At 41.3% G+C, this 26,087-nt stretch overlaps 1 protein-coding gene across 1 annotated transcript in view; it reads right to left on the minus strand.

The window, feature by feature from the left end:
- The window catches only part of LOC6031275 (serine/threonine-protein phosphatase 6 regulatory ankyrin repeat subunit B), a 105,582-nt gene that overhangs the window by 13,525 nt on the left and 65,970 nt on the right, over positions 1 to 26,087 (minus strand). The window contains 7 exon segments of the mRNA XM_038252714.1: positions 3,577 to 4,270; positions 7,037 to 7,243; positions 7,404 to 7,940; positions 8,028 to 9,455; positions 9,655 to 9,957; positions 10,015 to 10,310; positions 10,369 to 10,582. Coding sequence (XP_038108642.1) covers positions 3,577 to 4,270; positions 7,037 to 7,243; positions 7,404 to 7,940; positions 8,028 to 9,455; positions 9,655 to 9,957; positions 10,015 to 10,310; positions 10,369 to 10,582 — 3,679 coding nt within the window.

Consider the following 26,087-nt stretch of genomic DNA (forward strand, 5'->3'; position numbering starts at 1 on the left):
TATTTCCAGAAATTGACACTCATACACTATTTTAAAAATCGAAAACTTGTAATTTTTCAATTAAGATCAAATTAAAAGTGACTAAATCTCCCAAATAGCGCATTTTATCAAAATTTTTAAAAGTGCTTTTCGAATGCAAATTTGATTGTTAACCCAAGAATGAAATAAAACAAATACTTTTGCATCGTTTTATTTTTTAATTTATTATTGTTTTTTTTTTATTTTTAAATGTATTTTACTGAAAATGTCACATCATTATTGATGATATGACCATAAAAATATTTTTAAAATTTGTCGTTTGATATCATGATATCATTACATTTAAAATCTTAATTTTTTTTATCAAGTATGAAAACTAGCTTTTTTAAAGAGCTGATCTTTCAATATTACGTATTAATCAAATGTTAATTTTCATTATCATACTTTCAAAATATTTTGTTCAAGAAGATCAGAAAATGTCGAAAGTGATTTATGTTTTGACATTGAAAATCCGAGATATCGGTATTATAAAATTGGTTGAAACTTACAGAACATCAATTTTATTGTTTCTTTTTATTAAAAAAGCTGTATCTCAAGAAAGAAAAGACAAATATTTAAAGTTTTATAGACAGCTGTTTGAAAAATTGGGCTCTAAAACGGCACACTTTATCATAATCTTCGTGAATTAGATACTTTTCGAGTACAAATTTGGTTCTACATTAGAGAGACAACTAAAGATGAAAATTGTGGAATATCCGTTGGAATTACTCGATTCCTTAGGCTAAATTAAGCATCTGTACCAATTCTGAGCCAAACCAGTTTAGCTTTAAGGGTCGCTCTTGAGCGTTGAAGTTTGCATCAGAAGTTTGCATCAGAAGTTTTGAAGAATGTATTGGTGAATGCAAATCATTTGATTTTTTCCTGAATGTGGTGTTAATTGTGTCAAAATTTCGGCTAAATTGAGATTCAAACATGATATTAAACCCTTTTGCAATGTTGACAAAGAGTGTAAAGCGATCCGAGTTGATCCTAAAAAGTCATTAGCGATTACAGAAGACATTTTTGTATGAAAAGATTTTTTTATTACTCTAAGCGATTTTGCTCAATTTTGCCAAATATTCTTAATTTTACCTAATCTAATCTAATCTGACAATATTCTTAATTTTACCTAAAGAATTAAACCAGGGGGTATGGAGTTATCTAAGTGCGCATGTATTTCGGGTACGTACACGAAGGGTCTTTATGTTAAATTTTTACCCACCAGCAAAAACAAATGATAAGCTAGAGTGCGTGAGATCGGGCTTAGATAACTTTTTACCTAAATTCATTTTTTGGTCACACCAGTCTACATCTTAAAATAAAGTAATTTTTTTTCTTGATATTCAATTTTTCCAAAAAATATATTTGTTCGAAAAATCACAAATTAACGGCATAATTTTGGTCAAAAAAAAAATTCAAACAATAACAATTTTGATCCCAAAAAAAAAACGAATTTCTAAAGTAGGGATTTGCAACTATTTTTTCTCAATGACCTTTACCAATACCTAAAACTTTGCCTTATGCCAAATCAGTTAGAAAATTCTTTCTCAAGATACAGATTTTCATCAAATTTTAAAATTTAGCAGCTGAAATTTCAATGCCATCAAAACAGATTTGAGCATATTGAAATGTTAGAGGATGCCCACACTTCGACCCTTACCCAATTTATTTGACCCCATTAGCTTTGCCAGAAATACTAGTAATTTTCCCTCTAATCTTTTATTCTCTTCTTATAATTGTTCCAATGTGTGAAACAAACAAAAACAAGAAGCTTTATTATAAACAGAATGATACAAAAATTGCCTGAATTTGTAAAATAATCTCCTTCCAGTCTTGAAGATGTCATGAAAATCCACATATTCATAATTGAGAATTGATAAAAATATTTATATGATTCAGTCAATAATTTTGATCCATCCAACGTACTCCATTTATCTAGATAAATTTCCAATTCGTGCAGGATGAGATGATATTACACATAGGCACAATTCTACTGAGTACAAGTGCGTGATTTTGCTAGACAAAATTAAAACTAAAAATGCAACAAAAACATAATCACACCAAAAAGCTCCCGCGTGCATTTTGTTCGGGACATTCCAAGCACAATCCGCCAATCCATCCGGACGAAATCCTTCTTTTTAGTTTCTGCTGATGAGTGCTTTTCATTCCGCAGCCATTTTTCGTGTGTGTTTGTGTTTTTTTTTTTGTGTTCCTCTAGTGAACATGGTTCCCAGTTTTCCCAGTCAGCCAGCCAACATGCCTTCGCGCGTGAGGTTCCATTCGCATCAGCTACCATACATTCGACTTACTTTTACTTAAGGGGAAGGGAGGTAAGCTGTATTGAAAACAAGAGTGCATTCCAACAACTACTTGAAAATTAAAGATTGGTAACAACCAGTAAGTAAAAAACAGTGAAAGGAAACAGGAACAAAAAACAAGCAATCAGTCAGAATCAGACAACGATTAAGGGGAGGAAACAACAAACACAGGCAAAGGCACTTACAAAACATTGAACGTATGTTACAACATGATCCAAATTTTGACACATCGCCATCACGGAAACGGGTTAAAATCATACTCAACTGGGGTTAGACTAGCAGCCGGCTGTTAACACGCGAAACAAGTATGCAACAACACGCACATTCCGAGCGAGCATCGCTTTAGGAAAAACTTAAGGTAAACACAGAGTTACTCTAGGCAAGGTGAAGAAACATAATTGACACTGAGAATAGTTTCGTAACTTTTGAGGCTTGGGCCGGCCACAAATCCGTGCAAATTCATGCCACATTCGCTTTGTTTTCTGTCAAAACTTTTGCATTGTGTTTTTTTTTTTGTCAAAAGAATTAATTTTGAAAGGTTTCGTGATTTTTCGAACTATCCTAACATTTCCGGTTGTTGGACAGAAAGAACCAGAATCAAAACTTACTGTCGGTTTTGTGCTTGCGCCGGTAGTCTGTAATCGGTTGGCCAGCGGCGGCCCGCTTAATGCGCTCAACCTCGTCGCTAAACAAATCTTCGTCGTCTTCATCTGATGGAAATAAATCATCTTCTGCGATAGGTAAGTGTGGAAAAAAGGGGTGGTAAAAGATAAGTAGACAGAAAGTAGAGTACGATATAAAGTGACATAGACGAGGACTACATGAAAAGAGTTAGGTTTTTGTTCGAAAAATGAAAGGTCAAAGAATGATTTTCAAATCATTTGTATCTTATGAAAAATATTTTCTTCGAATATTTGAAAACCACTACTTTGGACCTGACCACATGAGGATGACCATTGGTTATCTTCAGATGACAAGATGAATATTATCACATTCTACAATGTTATCACTTAACGCTAGATACTACCTGTTATGGTGACAAATACACAAATATTCTATAAAAGGGGGAAAGGTTCATGCAAATTTGGAAAATAAAACCGTTAATCAATCTTCTTATTTGTCGATCGCGCGCGCGCACCCTTCGGTCTCGGCTCATCATCGCGTGGCTCGTTAATCCGATGCAATTACTACTTACGCCAACTTTAAGAAACGTTCGGTCCCGGGGTCCGCCTCAACTTACCATCACTGAACACCTCCTTGTTCCTCGTAGCCAGTGGTAACCGCCGCACCTCGTCCTGGCTGAGATTGTGAAAGGACTGATTGAGGGCCACGATGTGCATCGAGAAGCCAAACACGAAGATGGCCAGCACGGCAAGAAACCGGGCCAGATCCTTCAGCAGATCCCCGATGATGATGGCCCACGGCCCGAACAGATGATGGAAGGAGAGAAAGTCCAGAATCTGGACGCAAGCCAGTAGGAAAGACAGCGCAAACAGCTGATTCCGGCAGTACAGCAGCGTTGGCCAGTACGTCTTTTGGACGTACAGCATGCCGGACACGTGCACCCCGACGCCGATCACGCCGAACAGCAACACCAGCACCTTGATACTTCCGAGACCGGACTTGTCACTCGGATTTGTCAGCTCGAACAGGAGCAACCCGCTGAGCCACACCAGCAGACCCCACTCGTACCAGTACGGCAGGAGGCTGGCCCGGACCACCGGGTAGATTGGAGTGATGCCCACGATCATCAGATGGATCATTAGGTAGATGTGCGAGGTCAGGTAGGACATGAACTTGATGATCGGCACCTTGTAGTAGTTGTGGCCCAGGGGCAACGTGAAGATGATCCACACCGGGGGGCACACGATAAAGCCCACAAACAGCAGCATTATTCGCCACGCCGTCCAGTTGAGCGTGCCGCGCCAGAGTTCCTGTAGTATTGAGGGGGGGAGGAATAACAACCGGGTATGATTAGTACGAGAGGGTTGAGCGATCGCGAGCGGTTTAGAGGACCTAGCTTTGTAAAGAGACACACCCTCTGTGTGGAATGGAACGATGAGAATGATTGTATTAAGATTTTGAAAGACATTTTGAGAACCTGCTGAAAATTTACTTTTTCATTAATTCAGTGGCGTTCTGAGTGCATGTTTTTAAATAAATGATTACTATGATCATACTTTTTGAAAATTTGACGTTTAGAGCACTTAAAAAAACAATTTATGTAAATATTTTGTATAGTCTTAAAGAAGAGGTCCTCCATTAGGGTGAAACCAAAAATTGATTTTTTCAGCAACCAATCAGCAACACATTTTTTGGGTTCCTTTTAGGGTCGTGGGCTAACCATAAAATTAACTCTATCGTCGTGAACATAATATCAGCTTTTTGAGCTTAATTTTAGTAACCAAGTGGCTCTTCAAATATTGACGATTAGTTGCTGATATTCAGATTTCTAAAGAATAAAAATTGATGACATTAGGTTATTTGTTAAAAAAGATGACAAACCAGCGAAGCATATGAAAACATGATTTTATACATCAAATGTGTATCATGGTGTATCATGGTTTTTGATACTGGATATAAAAAAATGATATCTAACCAGAATTGGCCACAAATTTCAAATCTCGATTATATTATTGTCAAATTGTTCATATCGTCGCTGTCTTGCTAACTTGTCGCACGTGCATTTTGGGCCAAATTGAGTTAAGATCGCCAAGCTACACTACCGTAAACATTTGTAATTATAACTCAGAAACCCGGCAACTAAATTTAACCAAACTTGAGGACAATGCTCAGAACGGTCAACCAAACAAAAGGTGTTTGTTATTGTTTACATTGCGTGCTCTCGGTTTTGTTTATTCAAGGTCAAACATCAAAACACGTTTTTCTCGGAACGTCAGAAAACGACTCACGACAAGACAGCGTAAATCTGGAGTTTTTTTGAAAAGGTCCAATAAACCAAATTTTCAGTTTTTGCTTTTTGGGTGTTTTTAAAACCGTTTTGAGTCAGGGGTATTAAAAAACACTCAAAAAGCAAAAACTGAAAATTTGGTTTATTGGACCTTTTAAAAAAAAAAACTCCTTTTTCTACATGTTTTAGCACTTTATTAGTCATAAGCAGTTGGAATTCGAGCGAGAAAAAGGAAAGCATTTCTCGCTCGCGAGCAAGGGAGAGAACTTGTAGTACTTTTCTCTTCTCGCTCGCACTCGCATTTTCGTTCGCGTTCTCGCTCTCGCCGCGCGCGCTCACGAGCGCCTCGTGCTAGCCGTTCGTCCTAAGCTAGCAATATGTTTATCAGGCTTACAAATGCGAACCAGGCGATGTTCGTTTCTAACACGTTCAACTTCTCGCGAACGGGCAATTCTGGCTCGCAAGAAAGCCCGTTCGTGAGCGGAGGAGAGCACGGGCAATCGGTGAGTTTCTCTCGGCAACTCGAGACTCGCGGCGAGAACTCGAGAGAGAGAGAGAGGACTTTTCTCGCGAGAGCGCGAGAATACCAACACTGGTCATAAGCAAGTATATTTCTAGAGTTTTTTTTTGTTGACAAGGTCCTATAACTTAAGCTATAAGCTATTGTGTTTCATATGTTTATTGGTCCTTTTCAAAAAATCTCTGGATTTTTAGAGTATTTTTCATACACGATATTTAATATTTTTTTTGTTAAACAGAAAATATATCAATTCACGAAATTGAATATATTTACATTTTTATATTCACATTTTTAGTGCAAATGCACCATACTCATGAATAAATTCCTTCGTAGTTCTCACACAGTTCGCGATTACGGGAATTGATTTTTTTTCTGTGTAGAGAGTTTATTCTCGTAATAATTTAAAAACAAGAAATGAATTAAGTTGTATATTTTTTTATATTAAGCTGAAATAACTCAGAACGCCACTGATTTTTTTCGGACAACTTTGCTATCTACCTTTTTACCGAGAGCTATTATCACGAATTTTGATGAATCTCTTTTTAAATCCGATGCTCTAAAATGTGGACGAAAAAATGGCAACATTTTCTGAAACAAACCTTTTGTGTCTTTTGATGATTCCTAACTGTGGGATATGATTAAACTAGTGATGCTTGTTTCTCATGGTGCATGTTTGTGTAAAACTGTGTTTTGTGTTGAGTTTATGGATGCATTGATATCAGATCTTAGATTAAAATTTGATTGTATTTACAGCATGTTTTCCACGAAGATGTAGTGACGTGGTGCAACCATCTCGCCGTTTTCCAACAAGATACAGATTGCATCACGTCCGGTTGGAATCCGTCGAAGATGGGACATTTTTCCTGATGACATTTTTTACAAACAATACAGTACAACAGTTTAGCTTCCAAATGGGGGGAATTGTGCGACAAAGCTAAACCGTAGTAACTGCACCTTCAACTTAATTTGGGGCTTCATCTTCTTGAAATAGTTTAATTTTGCAAATCTTGGTAACATGCAGTTCGTTCATTCCTTCCATCCAATGCGAGGGCTCGACGGTGAGGTGTTTGTGTGTATGAGTTTGTTGTGACAACCCGGACCACCGGAATGTCGTCCCCAGTGTCGGCAGAGTATCGGATGGACTTGGTGTTGATCGTGAGCAACAATGTGTTTGTGTCATTTGTGTGTTGGTGTGTAACATGCGTTTTTTTTTCAGAGGGGCTTGGGGCTTGGGTTTTGGCACATGGCATAAGATTACCTATGTTTTACCTGCAGATATCTTTGGACCACCGTGTGGGCAATCACCTCCTTCTGCTCGTTCTCGATCAGCACGTCCAGGAACTCCATGTTGCGCCGATCTGTGGCAGTTAGAATACGACCTGCCGAGTCTGCACCTGCGGCCAGCGCCAGCAGCTCGGTAGCCATCGTTTCGCACTGCTTGCCCGCAGAGATCAGATCTTTGGCTCGTTCCTTTTCCTGTTTTTTTGTTTGTTTTGTTTTCAGGGGTGTGCGCGAGGAGCACGATCAAGGCAAAGGTGTGGGGTTTTCAGGTTGGTTTCGTGAGGATTAAGGTTATAGTTACTAAGTTGTTCTACAGAAGCTGGAGAGTAATTTTGGAGAGTTCATGCAAGCTTACCTTAGTGGATAATACTATAAAAATGTTTGACAACTTTGCGGCAGTATCGACGGGGGCGGGTGAAACCAGAACAAACTCCTCGATCGGCTTGTTGTTGTGATTTTTCGACACGATCATCAGATTGTACACGAACCGTTTGTCCTCCATGAGTGCGTAGGTGTCGTGCTCCCGGTGCATCAGATAGCGGAGCACGTCGTTGTGGCCCTCGGCTGCCGCGAACCAGATCGGCGCACAGCCGTAGTTGGTTTCGGACTTGGGCGAACCGCCGGCTTCCACCAGCAGCTTCACGACATCCAGATGGCCGGCTTTGGCAGTGCAGTGCAGCGGCGTCCAGCCGTTCTTGTCGGAGGCGTTGATCTCCGAACCCTGGCCGAGCAGCACCTCCACCATCTGGTAATGGCCGTGCATAGCAGCGATGTGAAGGCCGGTCTTACCGTGCCGGTCCACGCTGTGCAGCAGTTCGGCCGATCGACTCAGCAGCAGGCCCACAATTGGCACGTGGCCACCGAAGCATGCTAAATGCAGGGGATTGTAACCCTGGGTGAGAGCGCAAAGATCGTTAGTGACATATTAGGTAAGAAGAGATATCAAGGCCAGAGGCGACAACTTGAACCGCATACTCACGTTTTCGGTCGTCGCAGCGTCGACCTGAACACCGGCGGAGTTGAGCAGCAATCGGACGACGTTCTCGTTGCCGGAGTACGCCGCCAGATGCAGCGGAGTCAGCCCGGACTCGTTCCCTAATTCGGGTACTAATGATGTGCCAGATGGAGAATCAGATTTAACCGTTGCGGGAACGTTTATGAGCAGCTCTCTCACGGTGTCGGCCTGACCGTAGTAAGCGGCAACGTGCAACGGCGTTAAACCCAATTTTTTACTGGACACCCTTAGCGAATTAGTGCTCCGCATCACCTCCAGCACCTGGCCGTGGCCGTTTTTTGCCGCCATGTGGACGGCGGTGAAGCCTGACTTGTTTTCGTCGGTACAGGATCCCCCGGCACGGACAAGGACCTTCACGACGTCGGCGTGGCCACCCTCGGCAGCAAGTTGAAGGGGCGTCGAGTCGGTCAGCTTGTTTCTCGTGGAGATGACACCGTTCCGATCGAATTTCATCAGCTCCTCTATCACCTTGACGGAGCCCTGCATCGCGGCAATGTGGGCGCAGGTATTGCCGTCCTTGCTGGTGGCCATCACCAAGTTCGGGTGCTGCTGGAGGAATAATTTGGCAACTTCGGAGTAATTGTTTTGGGCGGCCACGTGTATCGGCTTCTGGCCAACGTCATCCGTCGCGTCGATATTGGCACCAAGTTCTAGAAGTAGTTTACATACGTTCATCTGGCCACTGGCCGCGGCCAAATGAAGTGGGGTTTGCTTTCGCAGCGTCAGAATGTCTACGACGGCGGCGTGATCTCGAATGAGGAACTTGACCAGCTCCGTGTACCCGTTCATCGCGGCCAGATGGAGCGCCGTTCGGCCGTTACGTGATTTAGAATTAATAAACGCCTTATTGGTAATGAGTGCATCACAGACTTGTAGGTAGCCGTGCTCCGCGGCCAGGTGCAACGCCGAGCGTCCCTCGTTATCGAACACATCCACCCTAGCGTGGTTGGCCAGCAGTGTATTGACCAGATCCATATGACCTCGGTTACACGCGATCAACAACGCTGTCCACCCAACCGATGACTGCCGATTCATCGCTTTCTGGATATCCGTAGTCGAAAGGTGGGCTATCATCTCCGACAGGACATCGTTGTTGCCAACCACGGACACCACGTGAAAACATGTTTCCAGGGTGGACCTCGTCGACAGTGTCACGTCGGCACCGTTCTCCAGCAGCATCTTCACGATTTCTCGGTCCGCGTTCGGCGTCTTCACCTGGTCCTTTGTGATCTGACACGCGTAGTGCATCGCCGTCGCCCCGTCTTCGTTCGTAAAGTTCAGATAGTTGCGCAGAACCTCCTTGCCATGCTTCTCCAGCACAAAGTCTATCAGATGTCGCACAATCTCCGGATGACAGTTCCGCGTACCCAGGTGCAGTGGAGTCTCACCAATCTGTAGGGGTGAAAAAAAAACAACCTCACTGGATCATTTCAATCTTCAGCAAAGCCCCCCTCCCAACCCTCTCCCCATACACGATCAACCCACGAGAAGTGCGCTACGAGGTGCAGATCTCTACGATACAAACCAAAAATTCTGTGGAAGTGTGTGCCTCTACACCGACCGTCTACCGCGCAACCCCACGCTTTCTTACTTTCGACTTGACCAACGGATCGCCGTTATCCTCCAGCAGTTGGTCCATCGTCAGCACGTTCCCGTACTTGGCCGCCACGTGCACCGGCGTCTGCCCGTCGTCCGTCGTCTTGTTCGCCCCGGCACCGGACTTGAGCAACATCAGCGCGCACCGGTCTCCGTCCTTGACGCGGGCCGCAATGTGCAGGGGCGTTTCGCGCAGCTTGCCTCCTCGGACGTGCACCTCGGCACCAAACCCCAACAACGTCTCGACGACCGCCGGCTTGGCGGATTGAACAGCTATGTGGAGGGCAGTGTAGTTATCCTAGAGGCGAAGAGATGTCAGAATTAGCGGCTCTACATGCGATGCGACGCCACTCACATTGGTGGGCACGTCCACCCGCTCGCCCTTGTTCAGCAGGGTGCTGATGATGCCCACGTGGCCGTACTTGGCCGCGGTGTGGATCGACCGGGCGCCTCCCTTGTTCGGCATGTGCAGGTAGACGCCCTTCTTGAACAGCGTCGTCGCGCACTCGGCGTGGCCGTTCAACGAAGCGATGTGCATCAGCGTACTTCCGTCCTTTGTACGCTCGTAGATGCTGGCGCGGAATTTGTCCGCTAGGATTTCGATGATTGACGCGTGACCGTTCTCCGCCGCGAGATGCATCGGGGTTCGATCTGCAAAGAGGGCCAAGTTTCGTACTAACCTAGGACACAAACACCACTCGAACCTCACCTTGATTATCGATTATGGACGCGGACGCACGCACGGTGTAGAAGTACTTGACCATCGCCTCGTCGCCTTCGGCCGCCGCTATATGCAGCGCCGTCTGTCCGTCGCCGTTCTGGAGATCCACATTGGCACCGTAATCGACCAGGATCCGGGCCATCTCGACGTCTTTCCGTCGGGCGGCCAGGTGCAGTGCCGTGTCACCATTGTTGGTCGTGGCCTTAACAGGGAAGGCAGAATTCAAGGGTTTCGGGGAGGGATTTGACAAGAAAAAGACAGATATTAGAACCAACATAATGAAGAGTTCAAACTTCAGCTGAAATGAGCGGCACTATTTTACTTCATCCACGTCTAGCACGATTCCCCAACGTCGTCGCATTTGGGCAATTCAATGACGAAATCCAATCCGGAATGGGTGGGGCGTTGATGGGTTGATCACTACCGATGGGCTGCAACTCTGCGTTACACAACCTCCAAAATCATCTTCACCCAGGATGTCTTCAACACGCGTCAGTACCAATTCGCGACCTCACCGTAACTGTGCTCGACGGTCACCGATTCAGCTGGTTGAACCCCCCCCCCGGTTCAAGAACTCCAAGAACAAGTCGTCGAGCGAAATCAAAAAAAGCTGAAGAAGAGCTGGTCATTTTTTCCCAAGACTTTCCCCAAGTCATCGTCCAGGTCCCGTTCCCCGTATAAGGCGGGCATAACTCGGAAGGAAGCAAGAAAGGGAAAGTCCTCGGCGGGACTGCATTTTTTCCACCTTGTCAAGCTGGCTGACAATTTTCATCCGGTACCGCGAAGGTACCGTATCGGGATGACGGTTTGTAGCCCACTTGTAGTCATGTTGAGCAATTTCAACGTAGCCTCGTATGACGGTCGAAACGCGCGACTTTCTTTGCTCTGGATTAGCCTATATGGCTGTGAGTGTGGGTGGTCATGCTTGCAGCAAAGTGTTAAGCAATGTTTTGCCTGCCTGAGTTGTTTGTTTGTTAATCCATATCATTGTTTATATTGGAATATGAAGGTAGCAGGGTTGGTCTCGAGAATTATAGAAGACCTCTTCGAAATATTTTTTTTCTAAGAATTAGTTACAAAAAGCAATAACTTTAGTCAAAAGATCGATAAATCCTTAAATTTTATTTCCGTTATTTTTTAAAATATAATATAATAGGTATTTTCATAAATTTTTGATAAATTAACCGATAATTCAAACAATTTGATGTTAATTTTAAATTAAAAAAGGTAAAAAACACTCGAAATGTTTGAACTTATCTTTCTACATTAGTTTTACAGTACTTGTTCGGTAACTGGGCTGAGAACGTAGCCCAGTCACCGAATGCTGCTCGCTAACTGGGCTGAACGAAAAATAACGTGGGGACCACCGATGCAAAATATTTACGTGATTCAAGATTGGCCATCTTGAAATCGACCCAAGTGCTTGTTTACAAACCAGTTCCGTAAAAAATACGTTTTAACGTGTGTCCGATCGTTAGTACTGTTGCTCTACCTGTGCAAATCGCCTCCCCCACCGAGTCCTCATCCGCTGATGCTGCCGGTCTGCTGCTCCCGGCCACAGTTGGTCTAAAATCCACCGTCAAAATACGCCTCACCTAGCTCGCCACTAGGTCAGATTAAAAGCTCCTGCCACCGCTATTCCTGCTGCTGTTCTATCATCCAGAGGTAAACGAGTCCCTCCTGGAAACAGCGATCTCCGTGCTGCTGCTGCACGTTGAGTCTGCAGGTAAAGCTGTGCTGAGCAATCGTTGATAACAACTTTGGTATAATCAGTGCAATCGAAAATTGGATGTAACCTCATGTAACCAAGTTGGATGTAAATAAAGATCGTGCTGCCTTGTCGTCTTTCATTCATCCCCCCGGTACGCCCTGTCCAGCTGCGCATCTGCCATCTCGCTTCAAATCAGAGCTGTCACATCGAGAAGCTCGTTCTGTATGTATACAACGGGGAACTCTTCTAACCAACGTCGATCCAAGAGGCTGAACAACACCGCTGTAGCAACGTGACAAGGTGTGAGTATCGTGTCTGAGCAGCTTGAATGTGTCTTGAACCCATACGCACTACACACACACGCCTTTGTGTCCAAAAATTAGCGCCATCTATTGGTGAGCACTGCTCGCGTGGAAAAACTTCAACTTGCTCCTAAGCGTCCAAACGAGTTGAAAATGGGTGATACACGACTGAGTACAGCACTACCGGAAATCGCCGAGATCGTCCAGAACGAAATGAAAACAATTACCTCCAGCATTACTGAGAGCCAGCAGTTCATCTCCTCGACCTTCGATGATTTCGTTGCAAAGTTTACTGTTCTCTGCGACGAATTTAAAGCATTACGCCGAGAAAATGCTGTACTAAGAAATGCTCTGGAAAACCTTCAAGCTCAAACTAAAACTCTACAAACACGCGTTGACGATCAAGAGACCGCTGCTGATTCGCATCAAAAGTCGCTCCTTGCATCGCACGTAATAGTTTCAGGAGTACCGAACATTCCTAACGAAAACGTTGAAGCTACAGTCGAGAAAGTTGGCATCACCATGAACTGCCACCCCCTCCTGAAGCATGTCGTGTCGTGTGCAAGAATGAAGTCGATGAACGGTCAGCCCTGCCCTCCCATCAAAATCATATTCGACCACCCAGAAACAAAGACTGCTTTCGTGGAAGCAAAGATACGCTACGGGAAACTCCCTGCATCATCGATCTTCAAAAATATCCCCAACAACACCGGAAATGTGGCCATAAGGAACGAGCTATCCCCACTAGCAATGAAAATACTAAAAGAGGTGAGAAGCAAGCAGAAGAGTATTGGGCTTCAATACGTCTGGCCAGGTATGCACGGGGAAATTCTGGTGAAAGCAAACAGCTCTTCTAAGCCTATCAAGCTCAGGACTAACGCCGATCTTCGGAAGCTAATCTCAACTTCATGAGTGCAGCAAACCGTATCGTATGTCGTAACATTGTTAACAAGGACCAATGTACAATTTAACCTCACAAAACACCAAAGTTGAAACCCCCAATCTACCTATGTTTGCCACTGGAAACCAACTTCTGACGCTGCTGCAAATCAACATTCGTGGGATAAATAACCTAGAAAAACTGGACTGCTTTACTTCCTTCGTTGAATCGCTGAGAACCAACGTTGACGTAATAGTAGTTGGAGAAACTATGTTGAAACAGGAGAGATGTCAATATTACAACATCGCTGGGTTTAGCAGTGTTCATTCCTGTCGTAACCAGTCTTCAGGAGGACTTGCAATGTTCATACGCGACGGTATGGACTACACTATCAAGAAAAATATCTCGCACGACGGGTATCACCACATCGAGATGTCGATCAAGCTTAAGCATAAAACGTGCACCATTCACGGTGTCTATCGTCCGCCGGATAATGATCTTCCCCGACTGCTTGCTTTCGTTGAAGGCATTCTTGCAACGACTGATCCGATGTGCCCTACGTTCATCCTAGGAGACATCAATGTCGCCGTGAATAAACCAGCTGAAAATGATGTTCTGGAGTACCTCAACGTGCTTGCTTCATACAACATGTGCGTGACAAATACCGTTACAACTCGCCCGCTGAGCAACAACATTCTTGACCACGTTATCGCGAGAACAGACGATGCTGATCATACTCACAACTACACGATCGACTGCGATTTGAGTGACCACAGCTATATCCTGACGCAGTTCAAATCTCCACCTAAACTTCCACACCGCGTTACCTTGACTAAACCGAAGACCGACTACAGTTCTGTAAAGTGTGAATTTGAGCAATTTCTCCAAAACACTCAGTGGGAAGTTATGGAACCTAACCTGCGGCTAGCTACAATTGCTAATGTCTACAGGGAGATTAAGCATGCCCATACTACCGTCGTCACAGTTGAAGCTAAACTCAAAAAGGGTGACTGTCCCTGGTTTACGTTGGACGTTTGGGTGCTGATCCAAGTGAGGGACAATGCCCTGCAAAACTGGAAAGCCGACCGCCAAAACCCCCACCTGCGCGAGCTGCTTGATCGTGCAAACAAGTTACTTGCTGCAGCCAAAAGAAAAGCGAAACGCGACTTTCATTCAAAACTCGTCAACACCAATAACGCCAAACTTCTTTGGAAGAGGATCAACGAAGTTTTGGGTAAGAACTCGAAGCAGGATGCTGTCGTTTTGAAGGTCAACGAAAGCGAGGTAGCTGAGCCAACCATGGTTGCAACTCACTTTAACGACTATTTCACGACAATCGGAGCAAAACTCGCTGAACAATTGACGTCTACGCGGAATATCAACGAGTTCAACACGATCAAGACTTTACCTCGAATGGGTGGGTCTTTCTTCCTGTTCCCTGCCGCACCCGAGGAGATTGCACGTGTAATCAAGACTCTAGACCCGAGTAAAGCTGTTGGCCATGATGGGTTTCCAGTAACAGCACTAAAACAACACTCTGAACAGCTCTCCAAGATCTTAGCTTCAACTTTCAACGACTCTGTGACGAGTGGTACCTATCCAGAACATCTCAAGGAGGCGATTGTTCACCCTATCTTCAAGGGGGGTGATCCTACACAGATGAGTAATTACCGTCCTATATCTGTCCTGCCATCAATGAACAAAATCTTCGAAACCCTGTTGTCGTCACGGCTGACCAAGTTCCTGAGCAAACATAAGTTTTTCTACGAGATGCAGTACGGCTTCCGGAAAGGTTCCTGTACTGAAGTTGCTGTTCTAGATCTTGTGAATGATATCTCTGAGGTGATTGATCAGAAGCAAAAAGTTGCTGGATCAATTTTCCTTGACTTAGCCAAAGCTTTCGATACGATCGATCATGAGCTTCTTCTGGATAAGCTCAACTCGTACGGTGTTCGTGGTCTGGTGAATGATCTTCTTCGAAGCTACCTGTGCAATCGTCGACAAAGGTTAGTGTAAACGGAACTTTCAGCCCCGAACGTTGTATCAACTGCGGAGTCCCGCAAGGAAGCAATGTTGGACCGTTACTTTTCCTAATATACATCAACGACATGGCCAGGCTAAAGCTCCACGGTCGGCCCAGGTTGTTTGCGGATGATACTGTTGTGACTTATCGCAACGGTGGCGTACTAGAAATGGTATCCGACATGACTGATGACTTGGCCAAGATCAACGCCTTCTTGGAGAATAATCTACTATCACTAAATGCGAAGAAAACTAAAATAATGTTTTTCCGAGGAAGCCGCATGACAATATCACCTCACCCGAATGTAGAAGTGAAGGGCTGCTGTATTGACGAGGTCGAAACCTTCAAATACCTTGGGATACACTTGGACTCAACGCTTACTTGGAAAATCCATATTGAAAACCTGGTCAAGTCTAATGCGCCACTTTGTGGAATGTTCAGGAAGCTTTCTCACTTTCTTCCGCGACACGTGCTGATGAAAGTTTACTATTCGTTTGTGCATAGCCGGTACCAATTTGGAGTATCCATCTGGGGCTCAGCATGTGCGTCACATCTGAAGACAGTCCAGATCCAGCAAAACCGGTGCCTGAAAGCGATCCTGAAGCTGCCTTTCCTGTTCCCTACACTCGAACTTTACAATTCAACTCTTCACAATGCTCTACCTATTGCTGCTCTCCACGAACTCCAAACAACTATACTAACGCATCGCATGGTTAAACTGAAAGACATCCATCATAACTTCGAAATCCGCATGCTGAATCACCAACGTGGGATGAGAATCCAAGAACGTTTAGTCGTTCCCCGCTTTAGGACGGAATTAGGGAGGAGAAGATTTTGCTGCAACGGACCAAGAATGTACAATAATTTACCCGGTGATTTAAAAACAAGTGATCAACTTCTTAAATTTAAACAAAAGTGAAATTTTTCATCCGTGCCAACCTAGCTAGATACTTGTAACGTTTTTAATATGTATTGTAGTGACATGTTAGTGTAATCTTAGATAATGTAAACAGTACTTGTAACTAATCGTTACTGCAAAGAGGTTTTTTAGAGGAACGCAAGTTCATTGAGACCTTAAGTGCACACGAATTGTTAAACTCAAAATAAACGACTAATTTGATTGATTTGATTGATTGATTAAATAAAAAATAAAAGTTAATCAAATTTATTTACAATGCTTACTTTTCATATTTCATTAATTGAATTGAAATTACATAAAAGTTTGAAAAAAGTTTTTTTATTTATTGAACGTGATTTTTGCATCCAGTAACCCCTCGGTGATTTCAGTTTGTTTTGATTTTTTGAGTTTTGTCTGCTTTTTAAGTGGGCTACGGCCCAGTTATCGAGCGCCCAATTAAAAAGCAGAACAGTTAAACAACGCCCAGTTACCGAACAACTACTGTAATAAGTTTTGATTTTTACACGGAGAAAAAAGACTTCCCAAAATCGCGAACAAGCGTTCATGAAAATGGGAACCAAGAAAAAAATGTTCGAATGCCATGGTACGTTTTTGGAAATCGTTTAATGGGATTTGAACACTTTGTTCGTGGTTCCCATTTTCAAGAACGCTTGTTCACGATTTTGGGAACTCTTTTTTCTCCGTGTAGTGCGAGTCATGGAGTCAATATGACGGCACCTTCTCATTTCATTTTAAGGCAACAAGTTTTGGATAATAATTTCAATGTTTTCAAATTTAGCTCATCATAAAGCAATGCTAACTTAACTAAGGTTTCCAGAATTCACCCCTTTCACTTGGAAAAGCCCACTTAATTTTCCTCATCCCTACTCCATCCAAACAGTCCTCAACTACACAGAAAAAAAATATGTGAATTTACTCGACACGGAAAAAATGAATCACATGTAAACTCAGTTGATGTGAACTTGAGATTCGATGTAAACGGTTAAATCACACGTAAAATCATGTTTTTACGTATAATTTGTTGCAAATTTAAATCAAATTGCATTTGAATTTAAATGTTTGATGACGTGCAAAAGTGTTACATCATAAATGATGTAACAATCAGAAATATTTTTTTGTGTGTACGTACGGTGCCACTAGCTTGTTGCCCAGGCTAGTGGCAGTCTGTCCAGCAGTTTTTGTTTACAAAGAACCCTCGGTTAATTATAGATTTATTGCTCCAACAATAGCCCGCCTGGGACAAGGGAAAGAGGACCCTTCTCCTGCGAAAATTTAGTGCCCCTGGTCAGATAGCTTTTTTTTACCCCACGGTTCACTTCCGTCGTTGGACTTCTGCTTCAAGTCTTGAAAATAAACTGTAAAAAAATTTCACATATATTTTCACAAAAAAATAAGTCTTACGATGGGAAAAATGTAGTTTTACTTTTTCAACCAAATAACTCTTATTACTTTTTTTCTAGATTTCGAACTGTGCAACCTCAGACTTCCAAGCCAAAGTGAATGAACGAGCAGTCGACAAGGCGAAGGAATTCGCTAGTAGTCGAGGAGGACATGCTTCGGCGAAGGAAAACATACCCCGGGAATGGCCACTTCGTGGCAGTTGAAGAATGTGCCAAAGGGGAAGCTAATCTCGAAAGTGGGACTGTTTAAGTGGGAAGGTGTAAACAAATCATCACTTTTGCCATGTGTCTAAAAGTCTAATTTTGGAACTGAAATTAAGCACGTTAACGTTTGGCGAACAACGAGGAGTAGCTATTTACGACTTGACATTCAAAATCTGATCGGAAGTGTGGTGGGTGGTGCAAAAAAAATAACGCCTTGAAAAGGTGTAAATTAGATTTTAGCATGTTCACTTGATGGATTCTACTGCAGTGTTGCGTAAGGGAAGCAGCCTGTTTTGGGTGACGAGTTGAAGGGCAACTGACAAGGACAGTATATCTGCAAAGTCGTTACATTTTTCAGCATTAAAAGATAAATCTATAAATGTTTTCGAAAATACCTATAAACATAGGGCATTCCTTTGCTTACAGGTCCAGTTAACAAAAAATCTAGAAATATAAATTTAAAAAAATATTATCTGAGGAAAATTTTCAAGACGAGGATTGTCTGATCACGCCTTCCGTCGGATGGGGAAGTAAATGTTGGCCCGGTCCAACCTAGAGGTTAGGTCGTTAGCTCAGTCCAGGTGAAGGAATCGTCTCCATGAGTCCTTTCTCGACGAATCGTCTGTAGGCAGTTGGACTCACAATCCAAAGGTTCGAATCCCGGGGAGGATGGAAGCTTAGGTGCAAAAAGAGGTTTGCAATTGCCCCAACAATCAAGCCTTCGTACACCTAGTTTCGAGTAGGAATCTCGCAATCGAGAACGCCACGGTAATGCTGTAGAACAGTATTTCCCAAAGTGGGTATCTCTGACATGGCGGTAAGCCCGAATGTGCCCCACGAATAACTTATCGAAGGTGGGGCCTGGGTAAAAATAGTTTGGGAATCAGTGCTGTAGAGCGAACAATTTATTTCATACTGCCTTCATCGCACAGCAGTTGCCCCGACCCCTTTTCGATTTGCGTGAAACTTTGTCCTAAGGGGTAACTTTTGTCCTTGATCACGTAATCCCTCATGACAGAGAGGCGGTACGACCCCTTTATTTTTTAACATGCGAAAAAGAGGTGTTTTACAATAATTTGCAGCCTGAAACGGTGATGAGATAGAAATTTGGTACCAAAGGGACTTTTGTGTAAAATTAGACGCCCGGTTTGATAGCATACTCAAAATTTCGAGAAAAAAACGTATTTTTGATTGAAAAAAAAACACTATTTTTTTAACTCTGCAATTTTTCGTTAGTCAACTGTTAAAAAAATAGGATCATGTTATTTTAAGGAAAATGTAATGTACTTTTCGAATCTACATTAACACAAAAGGGTTATTTTTAAATTTAGAACAAAATTTTAAATTTTAAGATTTCGTGTTTTTTCTAAGAATAAAGTTGTAGAGGAGATAATTACAAAAAAATACATAAAAACATGAGGGGTTTGCTAATAAACATCACGAGTTATCGCTATTCTACGATTTTTTTTTTTTTTGAAAAGGTTGGTCGTCGTTAATCGTGGCCGTTCATGGTCACCCGCGACAGACACGGACGACGAAACAAAGAGAAACGCAAAAAGTAACTTTTTCAAAACTTGTTTTTGTAAAATCGCGATATCTCGTGATGTGTTTAAGCAAATCCCTTATGTTTATATATCAAAATTATTGTAATTGAAAAAATGACCTTTCTGAGTTAATGTAGATTCGAATAGTATATTAAATTTTCCTTAAAATGACATGTTCGTATTTTTTTTACAGTTGAGTAAAAAAACACTACTGTTTTTTTCAATCAAAAATACGTTTTTTTTTTCGGAATTTTGAGTATGCTATCAAATCGGGCGTTCAATTTTACATAAAAATCCCTTTGACACCAATTTTGATCTCATAACCATTTCATGCTGCAAATTATTGAGAAACACCTCTTTTTTCGCATGTTCAAAAATGAAAGGGGTCGTTCCGCTCCTCCGTCACGAGATATCAAAAAATGGACCTCAGATTCGTGATTAGGGACAAAAGTTACCCCATAGGACAAAGTTTCACGCAAATCGGAAAGGGGTCGGGGAGACTTTTCCCGATTTCGTGTGAGTTGGTAAAGTATTATCCATGTCCAATTAGTTTAATATCGGATCATAACACTTTTTGTGATAAAATAGACTCTAATTACGTTATTTATTAACAAATTTGTATTGAATGGGGTAGAATCAGAATAAAATTTAACTTTGAGGGGTTACTCAACTGGAACTGTAAAATGGATCTTTTCTTGTTTAATTCGCCTGTTTTTGAATTCTATTGGATGTTTGGTTTGATAAACCCAAATTGTTGTTCTTAATCTCAAAATTAAACATGTGGCTTATACAGAATCGAATCGTTCAACACAATTTGATTATTCAATCGTTTGATTAATGTATTGTCATACTTCGAAATTAAAATATTGTTAACTTTGCAAAGAATATAAAATTTCATAGCAGAAACTGATTTCAAACATCTGTTCTTGAACCAAATCGTCGCCATCGTGCTAACTTGTCGTACGTGCATTTTGGGCCAAATTGAGTTAAGAACGCCATTTTGTGCAGCTCACAATGCCTCACCTTTTGACCTTCACAGATCCTCAAAATTTGATTTCAATCCTGAGATATTCAATAAAAACCGAAAAAACTCCGTGCATTTTTGTCACTTTACATATGAAAGTAGTTTCAATCTTGTCGTGCTATCTTGTCACTCCATGAAAATTGATGTAAGTGCGACAAAAGGCCAAAGGGATTTCAGGTTAGAACACGTTTGTCGCACGTACAAGCTAGACTATCGTAAACATTTGTAATTATAACTCGGGACTTCAGCAACCAACTTCAACAAAACTTTGGGACAATGCACAGAATTGTCAGCCAAACAAAACGTGTTTGTTATTGTTTACATTGCGTGCTCTCGTTTTTGAATATTCAAGGTCAAACATTAAAACGCGTTTTTCTCTGAACGTCAAAATGGCGGGTGCGACAAGATAGCACGACGACGTCGAAATAGAACAATGCAGTACTTTAATAACAACTTCAAACCAACAATTCAAATGTTCGTTCATCGCCCCAAATGTGTCTAAATTACACAAAAAGGAGTCCAAGTTGCCTCATTTGGGTGTAATATGTTTGTATGGTAAAATTAAGTTGTTCAAATTTAGCGTGCACAGCTTTCTATGGGAATTTGTTTGGAAAAACCCATTTTTTGGATTTTGATACATATAAAATTCACATTTCACGCTGTACTAAAACAAGATTCATATTCGGATGCTCTAAAAGGTGCTCTACAACTTTCCCGAAGAGAGTATGGTGCTAACTTGATCCTAAAAAAAGATACAGCGTGTTCAAAACTCGTCTAAAACGTGTTTTTTTGTTCAAAATTCCGATTCGCTGTATCTTTTTTCAGGGGCAAGCTAGCAACATACTATCTTCGGGAAAGTTGTAGAGAACCTTCCAAAGCATCCGAATATGAATCTAGTGTTAGTACAGCATGAAACCTGGATTTTATAAATATCAAAATCCAAAAAAAATAGTTTTCCCATACAAATTTCCATAGAAAATTGAATCGCTTTGCGCAAAGTGAGGACTCAACCAATCGATCCCAAACTTTGGGGAGTTGTTTAGGACCCCGAAAGGAACTGAAAAAGTGCTGTGCTGGAAAATCGATTTTATATTACAACCTATTGCCTCATTTAAGGTGTCCCAATTGCACCACGATGTATGTTTGATTTTCCCTTCAGGGTTGTCCATATTACAGTCATGCCTCGGTTTTGCACGCCTCGGTTTTGCACTGCCCCGGTTTTGCACCGTTCAGCTGCCTCGGTTAAGTACGGCCCAGTGCTTAACTGAAGCATAGAGCTTATGGGATTTTGGCTATATGGGAGACATTGGCTTTAATCGTTTGAAAAATCATACAAACATCAAAAAATTATAGTGTTTTGGAATCGGGATGGTGTATTTTTCCTGTATTTCAAAAATGCATTTTTTCTCTCTAAAGAATCCAAAAATATATTGTTATTGCAATATGGGTATCAAATGATCAGATTTTTTCATACATTTCGTACATTTCGGATGTAATTGTCTGCCTGTGTGGATCAATCGGACCGCGCACTGGATTCACAATCCAGAGGTCGCCGGTTCGAATCCCGAGGCGGACGCAAATAAATTCTAAGTGTAAATATAGGTTTTCGGTGCCCTCTCCCCGTGCCATACCTTCACACTTAGGAGACTTGGGAGGCGGAGTCTTGTCGCAAAAAGAACGATACACGCCTGTGGATCCGTTGACGAAACCGCAAGGTCTAAGAGGGCCACATAATAAGGTGTTACGTCGATTCCGTTTCCGGATGTAATAACAACATTTTTAGAAAATACTCCAAATTTTCACAAAAGAGTATCGTGCAAGCAGTGGTGATGGGAAGATGGAATTTTGTGGTGTTCTCTTTGTGCTGTGTTCGTGTTCATGTTCGAGTCATGCATGCAGTGGGGGGTCATTGTGGTAATTAATATTATTGCGCGTCAGTATCGTGTGGGCAGCAGGGTCAGGAAGATGATTTTATTGTTGTGTTCGTTTTGCAATGTATTTGTATTAAAATCTAGCATGGCTTTTTGTGGTGATGGTATTGTTTTGGTGGTGGTGGTGATGGTGTTAAAAAACAAACGTTCAATTTACTAACATTGAGTCCAAAACCTCCCTACAAACATCTATACCACTAGGTGACGTAGAGATCTCTGCGCATTCTAGATAGATGTTTACTAACATACCTTCCAATCCCCGAGGTTAGCAAGGTACCGGCCAGGAGCCCCTTATCTTACTGGATAGTATTACACGCTCATCTAAAGAGGAAAACATGGTATCTCCCGTGTTAGAATATTGTAACCGGATGAGAGTCTAGTGCTATCATACGTTTAATTACAGTTAAACAGCAAGATAAGCGTTGTGCAGCCATCCGGAATTGTGCGACCTTTATTGCTAATGCTAATGCTAATGCTAATGCTAATACTCCAAATTTTCACAAAACTACGTTTTTTTGAAAAAATACTGAAAATTTAAATTTTTACTATATGGGTATCAAACGATCGGGATTTTTTCATACATTTCGAATGTAATTACAATATTTTTTGAAAAAACTCAAAATTTTCACAAAACTACGTATTTTTGAAAAACTTTTCAAAATTTCATTTTTTACATTATGGGTATTAAATAATCAAATCATTTTTTTCAAAAATATGTAGTTTTGTGAAAATTTTGAGTATTTTCAAAAAATATTGTTATTACATTCGAAATGTATGAAAACATCCCGATCGTTTGATACCCACTTTGTAAAAACGGAAATTTTGAGTAATTTATTCGAAAATACGTTGATTTGTGAAAATTTTGAGTATTTTCTTAAAATGTTGTTATTAAATTCGAAATGTATGAAAAAATCCCGATCGTTTGATACCCACATTGTAAAAACGGAAATTTTGAGTATCTTCTTCGAAAATTTGTAGTTTTGTGAAAATTTTGAGTATGTTCAAAGAATATCAGTTAACAGAACGATGCAAAATGAAGACTCGATTGAAATTTGTTTTTTCTTGCTGACCAGCTATAGGAGAGAATCATGGCAACGTCCAGCAAACAAAAACAAATAAATGTCAAACACCCTTCAAAGCTTCGTTTCTCAAAGAGAAAGGTCTATGCAAGCCATGAGAAAGTAAAATTATTGACAACCGGAATAGATATTTAAAGCAAATAGAATCCAAGGGACCGTCGAGGAAGAGATCCTTCAAGCAAGAGAAAATATCGAGGAATAAAGACAATCGAAGTATGCAGTTTGAAGGGACTGAAAAATTCATCGGTACATGGAGCATTATTGATATCGAGAAGATCGACAGCCAGAGAGTCGACTGTATTACATCCAAAATGTATGAAAAAACCTGATCATTAGATACCCATATTGCAATAATAATATATTTTTGGTTTCTTTAGAGAAAAAAATGCATTTTCGAAATACAGAAAAAATACGTATTTTTGTGAAAATTTTCATGAAATAACAATTTTAATGGATAGCTGACATCATCCCGATTCCAAAACACTATAATTTTTTATGTTTGCATGATTTTTCATACGATTAAAGCCAATGTCTCCCATATAGCCAAAATCCCATAAGCTCTGTGCCTCGGTTATGCACGCCTCGGTTTTGCATCCCCCATATGCGGTGCTAAACCGAGGCATGACTGTACCCCTTAAAGAATTGGGGATAATGTAGACAGCTTTTGATTTTTGCAATGAAAATTGGGTTTTATCCTAATTTATAGAAGTGGATGTCATAGGATAAAATCTTCAGTATCTCCTGGTAACATTCCTTAGGGTATCCAAATAACCTCACACTTCCCTACAATATTGAACTAAAACAAAACGAGAAAACTAAAAATTGCAGCTCATTACAAATTGGTCATAAATTTATTTTAAAAATGAATATCAACTTGATAAAAATTAAATCTCATTCCAAACTTAATTCAGAAATTAAATTCTACACACAAGCAGATGAAGATCCCATCGAAAAAAAACAGTAATTCATCCCTGCGTCATTTATTATGGCATATTTTGATCCGAATTTAAAGTTTGTCTGCTGTCTACTATCTTGTTACAAAGGGCATTTAGCACTTTAAGAGAAAATCGATTTTCAAAATTTGTTGGTAAACATTTTATGAACAATGAATGATGCAGTCAAACATTTTGAATCAATCAATTCATATACACCCAAAGTTAAAGAACGAGAGGATAGTCCTCACGAAAAGAAACGTGAGGAAAGTACTATTTTGCGAGAGTATAGTCCTCTCGCGTGTTCATTCGTTCATGGGAACAGTTCATCCTATTGAGTGGCTTATATGGACAAATGACCGCCATTTAGTCACCGAACCATGGTGGCCCATACGGCAAAGGCACGGTTCAATATGCCGAAGGTCATAGGTTCGAGTCTCGGTATCGGTACTTTTTTTTTTTTTTGATAGATGAACTTTTTTTGAAGATGAACCCATGAGTAAAGTACTCTCGTTAATTTCGGGATTTATCCTCTCAGTCCGCACACAGTACCATTTTACTACCGAATCGTGCTCTTTATCCTCTCGTATGCCGATGCCCAATTCTGGGTGTACTATCGCTAAACAAACGCTCCAAGTTTCAACTAATTTGATTTCACCAGTTAAAATATACAGTAATTTATGTAAACAAAGATCAGAAAAGCACGTATCACAAACTAAAATTTATATACTTTTTCAAGGCAGATCTGTTTTAAAACCGGATCTCAGTAATATGTACGGAATTTATTTCCAGATCGATCTTCCGACCTTTTGTTGGATAGATAAAATAATGATCTTCCCAACAAGTCTAATAAAAGTAATTTGTATTTAAATGGTTTAAAATAAAACATAAGTGAGACTGATTTCCAATCAGTTGAACAATCAGATTTAAATTCTGATTTTTTCTAGATTTTATCTAGATCTTTAACCTCATCACTTTTTAATCAGGAGTGAGAAACAGTTTTTTTTACTCTAACAAATATTTTTGCACAAAACTTCACCGTGTCTCCCATCGTTACGATGTAGCCCTAATTAATTGAACAGGTTACGCTACTCAGTACAAAACAAACAAAACACCACCACCAGGCCAAACTCTCCCGTCCCAAACGTCTGCTGTACCTGTCCAGCGCGTATCACTTCGTCGTAACTTTGACGTTTCGGGTTTGCAACAATGAAGCAAAACATGCCATAAAGCGCTCATTATTGAGTTTTTTGCACCCTCCCCCCCGTTTGCAGCCGTTCTCCACTGGCTTTGATTTTTTCGATGGTTGGTGTCAATGTGACTGTTTTCAAGGTTCAATTTTCCGACACCAGACAATGACGTTGCTGGGGGTTCACCCACTACCATCGATTTTCCCCAGTCGGGAAAGTGTGTGCTTGCTGGTGTTTGTATTTTAAATTAAATAAGCGGGAAATTCCGCTATTCCAAGATTCTCTAGAATCAACTGGTTTGCCAAACCATCCACCCGAGAACGAAAATGGTGAAAAGTTTTTCGCAATGTCGTGCCGAAACTCACACTTGCACAGGTGTTATTTTTCCGATTTGATCAAACAAAATCGGTTGGCGCCAATAATGTTTGGCGAAAAATGTCACGGTTACCACGTGGAAATTGGCACGACGAATAAAATCGTTATTTATTGCTTATCTTGGAGTCAATGTGTTGGTGTAAAGTACACCTCGACCGTGATGGGGGCTGTTTACGAAGGTCTTTTGACTGAA

The sequence above is a fragment of the Culex quinquefasciatus genome, chromosome 2 (assembly GCF_015732765.1).
Source record: "Culex quinquefasciatus strain JHB chromosome 2, VPISU_Cqui_1.0_pri_paternal, whole genome shotgun sequence".
Classification (NCBI taxonomy): domain Eukaryota; kingdom Metazoa; phylum Arthropoda; class Insecta; order Diptera; family Culicidae; genus Culex; species Culex quinquefasciatus.